The 9,105-nt window shown below is 38.4% G+C and overlaps 1 protein-coding gene across 2 annotated transcripts in view; it reads right to left on the bottom strand.

Moving 5' to 3' along the window:
* Positions 1–361: 361 nt before the first annotated feature.
* The window catches only part of ZEB1 (zinc finger E-box binding homeobox 1), a 75,883-nt gene continuing 67,139 nt past the window's right edge, over positions 362–9,105 (bottom strand). For both annotated transcript variants that reach the window (XM_088653421.1, XM_035130361.3), the window contains exons 6-9: positions 8,689–8,794; positions 5,555–7,362; positions 3,430–3,610; positions 362–2,905 (exon numbers count right to left, since the gene is read on the bottom strand). In XM_088653421.1, the coding sequence (XP_088509547.1) occupies positions 2,334–2,905; positions 3,430–3,610; positions 5,555–7,362; positions 8,689–8,794 (2,667 nt within the window). In that variant the 3' untranslated portion in view covers positions 362–2,333. The remainder of the gene's footprint in view (positions 2,906–3,429; positions 3,611–5,554; positions 7,363–8,688; positions 8,795–9,105) is intronic.

Raw genomic sequence — 9,105 nt, 5'->3', positions numbered from 1 at the left:
AGTGCATGCTTTTGTGTTTCTCTTGAGAGCATCTGTTGGCTAATGCTGGTAAAGATTCCTGACCCACAACACAGCACCAATTTCGAAAATTTCGAATGCGAAAGAATGGGAGCATAGCAACAAAGGGGGAGGAACGCAAAAATTTCTCTCAGCCGTGAAGCTTAGTAAAGTTACTTTTTTCTTCACAGTTAAAGTTCTTGCTTCTCCTGTTACATTTGCACCTATCAGTTCTACAACTGAGGGGGAAGTCATTCCAGTTGCTCTTGTGAAATAAACAGGACACACGCAGCCTCAGTGATGTCCCACAAAAATGTGCCAAACAACCCTCTCCTTGCTTTATTTCTGCAATAATGACAGTAAATCAGGCTTGTTGACGCTTTTTATTGTGAGATGGGGAGTCTGGTAGAAAACTAGAAAATGACCATGATGTAACAAGGAACTTAAAAAAAAAAAGTTTCAGATTTGTAACTCACATACATGAATACAGGAACAAATTGGCACAGAAATGTTAAACATTGTTCCCAACATTGTTTAGAAGATTATTCTATCTTGGCTTAGCTAAGGAAATGAGTGTTTTATGGTTAGGCTAAACTCTTAATAAAACGGCAGAGCATCATGCTATTAGTCATACAGTGAATTTCAAAATTTAAGAGCTTTATATTAAAAACTGGGAAAAGGTAAAATGAATTGATTGCGATTGTAAAATTGATACATTCCCGTTTTAATTCTTCTCTTCTACAGTCCAAGGCAAGTATAAATGTTAACATAACACTGTTAAATCAAATCTCAATGCAAGAGAACCAATTGCATCTCTACTTTAAATCTTATCAACTTTCCAAATTTTCATACTAAAATATATTATTGTATTAATACAAACTACAGTATTATACACTACACTGTGTAATAAATAAAGAAATATAAAAATAAGACACATAAATATAAAAGTTTTCTAAAACTAAAAAGGTACATATGTCAGTAAGAAGGGTATTAATACTGCCAGGTTTGAAAACATACAGTACAAAATGTTGCACAGATCTAAAAACTAAAAGAAATAAAATAATACTGATAGGTTAAAATCAGCTAACATTGTCAATAAATGGGGTCCAGAATAACTAACATTTGGAAACATTTATGAGCCCAATAACATATGATGTATGTGTCTGAAATTAAGTGAACCAATAAAACAAATTAAAAATTTCCCTTCGTAATTACTATAGAGAAATTCTCCAAGTAAGTAATTAAAGAAAAATAATACTGAACAATTGCATTATGAAATGTACCAGTGCTTTTACTTTTCTGATGGCTAAGTGTTCTTCCCCCATGATTTTGTCTTATAGAAGTTTAATATAAATCAACAAATGCTAGTTATTGTAGGCCACACATTGGAGAAAGGCCGGTCAGAGCCTTTAAAATACTGAGAAATGGCACTTACAGCACACAAGGTCTTGCATAAGGCCAAAGGAGATACAAAGCTTCATGTCATATCCTTCATATTTTAAACTACATACTCCAGACACAATTACAAACACTGATTTTGACAACTTGGCTGTCCTCACCAGTATTAACACTGTTAGTCCCTGCAATCAGAACCCCACCACAATCTTTTCAAACTACATTTTCAACCACATGAGTAAGAAACTTCAATTCTTCTATCAGCTGCTTCCTTAAGGCTAACAATACACTTTAAATGAGAACATGTTCTACTAACAACATCTAAATGTTTTAAACTGCTACCTTCTAAGCTGAATTTACAAAGGTAGTCAAGCACTGTTTGGAACTGCATCATACCTTTCTGCTTAAGGGAATTTTGTAGTGCAGAAGTTCTCACATTTTAAAAATATAATAAAATACTGAAGCGGAATTAGCAGAATTGTTTCACTGATAAAATCAAAACAACGACAACAACATAAATCTCTCCCAATTGTACAGTTGAAAAATTGAACCAACAAAAAGGGAAAGGGAAAAAAAGAAAAATGATTTTTGTTTTAATACTGATAAAAACAAACTGATGTCCAACACATATCAAATAAAACATGTTTCCTACAACATGTTAAATATCTGCTTCCAAAGTCACCATGTTCTTCTAATCTGTTTCAGGTCACAAACTTGTTCCTAACTTTGAAAAGTGTGAAAAATTACTAGGTTTGAGGTTCAGGCACACCTGGATATATATATTTTTTATATTTTCTGTTTTTTTTTCTTTTTTGTTACACAGTAGTGAACAGGAATCACAGTGCACAAGCTACTGTGCTTCCATGAAAAGCATGTAGAGTACAGAACAACCTTCATTGCCAGCCGAGATTTCTCTGCCTTGTACAAAACCACACCATCAGTTAAGCTTTATTTGCTGCTGATTCTGACAATGGCTCCTCTTTCTGTATATCTTCTTGTTTTGCACTGCTTTCTTCATTTACAGCTTCCTTATCCTTCATGCTACCTTCACTTATTTCTTCCTCCTCTTCATCTTCCTCCTCTTCCTCTTCCTCCTCTTCCTCCTCCTCTTGTAATTTCCCACATTCTTTTCCTTTTGACGGTTCCTCCTCCATCTCTTTGTCTTCCTCTTCCTCCTCCTCTTTTTCGCTGTCTTCCTCTTCCTCCCTTGTCAAGCTCTCTCTCTCATCGGAGTCGAGCTGCGAGGGGGAAGCCCCGGGCCCTGCGTGCTCATTACTTAGCCGTTCCTGTGCCGCCTCTTCCTGTTCTGTGCCGTCGCGTTCCTCAGCTTCCCTTTTGCAGTAGGAGTAGCGGTGATTCATGTGCTGGGAGTAGGACCCCGAGTGCGAAAAACGTTTGCCACATTTGTCACATTGATAGGGCTTTTCTCCAGAGTGCAGTCGCATGTGTTCAATCAAATGATGCTTGTGTTTAAATGCCTTTTTGCAGATCCCACACTCATGAGGCCGCTTACCTGAAAAAGGAAAAACAATTTAACTTCCAGGTGTGTGTGTTGGGACTCGATCACTGCACACACATACAGAGGTCCCTTGATTTGTTTGCTTTTTGAACAATTTTGTTCACTGTTTCACTTAAAGACAAAACTAAACATGGCTACCACTTTGACCACTGATAAACCTCTTAAAGAGTGGAGGATGGGAGAGGCCTTTGGCATCTAGTGTTACCTATAACTAGCTGATCACTTTCCTTCTTGTTTCATCGCTAGTCATATTCACTCTTTTTTAATTCACCTGTATTTAAATTAATTAGATACAACTTGTTATGTTCTTGTCTTGCAGTCAATGCAAATGCACACCTGGATGGTCAATCTTATCTGCACAATCTTGCTCCACTGAACCCAATCGGGACAGGCTGGAGATGCCTTTTTACGCAAATGGTGAGGCATATTCTCACCTGTGCCTGACTAGTTGCCAATGACTACAGTTGACTCTGGATGGATGTTATAAACTCAACCCATGTACCTTCTTGTTCACATACCTGTGTGTTCATATTTATGTCTCAAGAGTGAGCTACTCTTCTGGAATATTTTGTCACACAAATCACAAGCATACATTCCATTTTCTGTCTTTCTCATCTTCTTCTTCGGTGGTGTGGAATCCGAATCATTCTGATCCTCTACATTTGACACACCTTCTGAGCTAGTGTCTTGTCTTTCATCCTGAGAAATCAAGGAACAACATCCTACTGAAATGCAGTGAACACAACAGGCAGTATGAAGTTATTTTCTTACTACGTTTTGGTAAACTCGTTTAAATCTCAACCACATTTATGTAGCAAACATCTCTCTCTTTTTGTGAACCTATCATTCTAACTTTGCTAATAACTGGGGGTCATGAAGATTTAGGTTAAATAATTGCCTGATGTTCAGGCTTTCAAGTAGAACAGTGAAAGCTATTCTATAGTTAAGAAGGCAGATATCATAGGCAAGAATGTTATAGACTAAAAAAATTGTAAGAAGGCACTAGGTCAATTTGACTTTCTCAAATGTTTTTAGCAGTAATGTATAAGTGCTCCAGATTTCACTACTTTGATACCAGTTATGAAGAACTAAAATAATGTACTGTATGCGTTTAAAAGTTGTTTAATTTCACTCTCAATTATCTGCATATATTTCTAATGCACTTCCAATGAACCTGTGCTAAAAGTTCATCCTCGACTATGAAGGCAAAACCCCAAAAAATCATTTCAATTCCAGCATTAATGGTATCAACAAGCTAAAAAAAAATGAGACTTTCTAGCAATGCATCTTAATAATAATGTGGTCACTACATAATCAGTCACTCAGAAACTGATTTCCCTCAGTAATTTAATAGTTAGACCAGTGACACGTATTAGCTGCATCCTGCAACATATGGAGAACAAGGTACAAACAGCTGCTTGTGTATAAAATGGAATATGAGGACTGGGTGTCTGGCCTGCCAACATCTGCATCTAACTTCCAGGATGTTAGGCGCATTACTGCATTGCAGACACTGATGTAGCAGTAGAAGCCCCCCCCCCACCTGTTGCCTTACAACTAGACATCTACGCCAAGGTTGGCTTTTTCTGCCTGGACTGTGTGAAGACTCCATGTTAGCAGCGGACAGTTTCCTGTAACCAAACTACAGCTGGGATGAGTCCTTGCTAGGGAGAGTAGCACTTGTTGAGGTGTCTGTAGCACACCTGAGTAATCACCAGGCTAGAGTTTATATAACCCAGGCATAGGCAAACTTGGCCCTCCCGATGTTTTGGGACTCCAACTCCCATCATCCCTAGCTAACAGGACCAGTGGTCAGGGATATAATGGGAGTTGTAGTCCCAAAACATCTGGAGGGCCGAGTTTGCCTATGCCTGATATAACCCATTCACGTTCACTGCCTTTGACTTCATCTGCCCTTATTGCCATTTAATCTGACTGGCTATGGCAACAACACCCTGGGATAACATCTTAGACACCTGCAAACAGAATCATATGGCTTATTCGGCTGATTAAAAGGCTAAAAGGCATCGGGCTAAATGAGGATGATGGAGACGGACTATGGCACTATAATCAAGCAGTAACCAGAGAAACGTAACAATATAAAAAAGCCACGAAGCAATGCCATTATTGGGCAGATCAGTATTTTGCAGTAACATGCACATTTCTTTAGGAATTATCAAAATTAGAGAATATTCAGCACAGGGCTAATAATTTTGTTACATAATTAGAAAATGCAGGCGTTGATTGTTAAAATACCCCCAATAAATATTTTGGAACGTGCCTCATAATATAATGGACACAGGTCAAAGGTGTGTAACATTACCATTGAAGAAGCTATTATAAGCCACGTTGTGTAGGCACAGCCACATGGAAAAGGGAATTGCAATACCAGACTCAAATTCTTGTCGTCATCTGCATCTAGTCCACAGTAAAGCTAAATGGTGTCTGGCGTATGGAATGAAAGGCCTTGCTTACATTAAGTGTGAGGTATTTGCACAGAAAAAACTCGTATTAGCTAAATGCAGCTAGTCAGAATAATCTATTATTAGCAAAACGAACACTTCATTTTCCCAACCTCATTTTGTGACTTTATATGTTTGCCTCATGAATTAAAAATATATAATCATATATTGGTTCAGGTACCTGACTTCCATTGGCCTGCATCTGTTTTGGTGTTTCTTGAACTGTAGGGTTAATGGTGGTTGAATACGTATAAGCTACCTGTGGGATAAGAATGGTTTGCTTATTGGCAGCAAGAGCTCGTAAGCATGGAACACTGTTCTGGTCAGCAATGGCAACAATTGTAGGTAACTGGGCAGTGACTGTAGGTATAGCAATATTAATGGGATTGGCACTTGGTGGGATTACATTTACAACTGGTTCAGAGTCTGTAATACTGCTGTCCTTTTGCGGTTCTTTTTTTGCACAAGTCAAGTTCAATGGTTCTTCTTGGACAGAATAAGCACTGTTCTGGTAAACACTAGTTATAGTAGATCGCTCTAATGTTTCTCCATGTTGCTTTGGTAGTGAAAGGTCAAGAGGTTCTATTTGTAGCTCTTCTTGGACACCTTCATTAAGGTACACGTAACCCTGTGAATTTCTAGATGAAGAGAGGTTAAGGGGCGATGGGGATGCTGTGTTACTCTGTGAACCATTCTGAGTTGATCCTGTTGATACAGTCTGCGGTTTATCTACCTTGACGGAGCTTTCAGAATTAGACGTGCCGTCCTGATGTTCATTTGCAGTTTCCAGTCCTGCACGGTCATCATCCACAGAATTTTTTAATTTGTCAGGTTCAGGGGAAGATCGTCCTGATGATGGTACAGAAATTTGGCCAGCTTGCATTTTTTCAAACCACTTTTTTACTACATCCAATGGCAAATTTACGGAGTCTGCAATTTTCGAGAGCTCTTCTGAGCTTGGTTGTGCATTTAATGCATAATAGGCTTTTAGAATGGATAGAAGATTTTTTAGAGGGGGTTGTCCAGGAGATAGATTAGCCTCCCCTGTTTCTGGTGAAACAGAGGCTTCGGACTTCTCAGCTTCTGCACCGCTTAGCTGAGATGGCTGAGTGGGATTTCTGATATCATAGTGCTTTGATTCTTGAAGTGCATTGGATTCTCCTGGGCAGTCATTAGGAAGAAGGCAAGTGCTACCATTGGTCTCTCCTTCAAAGCTTTTTTCTTTCTCAGATTTCACCCTAAGATCTTCTGGCAACTTTTCGATTTTGCAGCTGTTTGTTGGGGCGGGGTTTTCTTTTTTCAGATTCTGTGGCACAACCTGAAGTTGACTAGGTTGCTCCAAACTGTAGTTGATGATAATTTTGGTTGTCCCATCTTGATCAACCAAAGGAAGACTGATAGCTGAAATGAGGGAATGTCCAGCTTGTTGTATGGATGCAGTGTTGATTGTTTCTTGTTCTTTGGATGTAAGGAGATTGGCGTGACTGTTCTCCAACACTTGTTTTATTACATTGCCATCAACGGCAACTTTAAGTACATTTTGAATGTCACTTAAGTTGATACTTATTGGAGACACCAGGCCAACGGTTGGCAAAACAACAGCTTGCACCACACCCTGAGGAGTACTGGTTGCCTGTAACGGGCCACCACCACTAAAAACCCCGTTTTGCAAAGGGGCCGAACAGTTGATTCCTGAAGCAACCACTATGGGCTTGAATTCATAATCCACAGGTTCAGTTTTAATTTGGTTAATGGGGAGCTGTTCTTGTAACGGCTTATTCTCTATCTTTTGTCGTACTTGTGGTCTTGCTGGGCTACCCGGCGATGCAGAAAGGGATGGGGAAGAGCACTGAGATGTCTTGAGCCCTGATCGTGCCCGGCCATTCACAGGCACCAAACCAATACATTTCTTACTGCTTATGTGGGAGCTGTAGGAACCAGAATGGGAAAAACGTTTCTTGCAGTTTGGGCACTCATATGGCTTCTCTCCTATAGAGGTATAAAAAAAAGAAAGAAAAAAGCCATTATAATCTAGGAATCTGAACTAATAAATTATAGCTTGGATTTAAAGAGTCTAGAAGGATTATAGCCGCAAGTACAATAGCTCACACACTGCTACAGAAAAGTAGGCTCCACAGCAATCATGCTTCCACAAGATGTGGAATACTTTGTATGTAGCTTCACTTTATTTGCACAACACTCTAACTTGCATCAGCAGAAAGTGATTTCCACATGTGGAAGGACACCTTGGATCCGGCGCAATATCTGCTCAGGAGCTCCTCAAAATCGACAGATGCAAAACTAATGACAAGCCAACTCATATGCACACATATACTATCCTTTCAAGTAACTTTGCACCAAAGCCTTCAGGAAAACAATGCAAAAGGCACAATCCAATGAATATTAGCTATTGCCAAACCCCCTCAATGGTACTTAAACATTTAACTATGCATTTTCTTTCCAAAGGTAATGACTACTAATTTTTTCTGGACTGTACTACATTTTCTATGGGAAAAAATATATATCAAGATTTCACACATTTATAAAATCTGCACATCATCTAAGATAAGTGTCCAAAAGCTCATCTGTTTAGCTGAACCAATAAATGGCATTATACACCCCCCACTCCAAAAAAGGGCAAAAAAAATTTCTGTAAAAGGCAAAATCCAAGAAATGGATGGTGTATGACAACTATAGCTGCATAAACCAAACATTTAACCAGCAGAAAGAAAATAGCTGTACTTGCTGTTCCATAAATGCTTGCTCCAGAGGTAATACAGTACTTTATCTCAGGTAGGATCTATAACAGTTCTTGTGGTTTTGCTTGCAGAAGCTGATGCACAGATTGAACATCATATTTGGATGTTATTTATATTTTCTCGTGCAAGGTATAAAACAGAGTGGCTGGGGAAACCCAGCCAGATGGGCAGGGTATAAATAATAAAATTACTATTATTATTATAACCCATGAATGGAAAATACCTTTGGATACAACCCAACGGCAATAAGTATAAACTTTAAAATCACCGCTTCTCAGTACCAACACTGGACATCCAATGGCTGAAACAACTTAGTGCCACCTTACAATTTAGCCAGAACAAGGGTCATACAGTCAAAGAACAGCTTTGATAATGTACAGTAAAACTTCTTTATTGAGCCTCCTTAACATATTTATATCTTACCTAATTGCTGACAAATTATGTTCAACGCTCCAAAACACATAATTTATACTGCAGGCTATAATTTGGCATAGTTTTTAACATAGCAAGTGGTATGCAACATTTTATACTGGCAAGCAGGACTTAAGATATTTACCACTGTGGATTCGTAGGTGTTCCTTTAAGTGATGTTTATATTTGAAAGCTTTTCCACATTCAGTGCACTTGAATTTTCGGTTACCACTAGATTGAGTTACATGTCTCTGCAAGACAGAATGTGGATATCAATCAGAAGATAAAGAGAAAACATGTATAACGAAACACACAAGTGAGGAATCTCTTATTTGCAATAGAAAAAAGATAAAATTTTAATAGAGTTAAAAAAAATCATCAGGTGATTGAAGATATTGCTTGTGAAATACAAACTAGCAAGAAAACGGGTGAGCAAAGTTAGAAAAATAAGCCACAAAATAATTTTGCCCTCTATTAAAATTTCAGGTAGAGACTGTATTGGCATTTTACATGTCTAGGAAATTCAACAAGGCATTTCCTTATTCTATTTGTAAAAGACATC

Source organism: Zootoca vivipara, chromosome 11 (genome assembly GCF_965207765.1).
Source record: "Zootoca vivipara chromosome 11, rZooViv2.hap1.1, whole genome shotgun sequence".
In the NCBI taxonomy this organism is placed as follows: Eukaryota; Metazoa; Chordata; class Lepidosauria; order Squamata; family Lacertidae; genus Zootoca; species Zootoca vivipara.
Note: the sequence above shows the minus strand (reverse complement) of the source record. Positions and strands in the feature narration are given on the sequence as shown.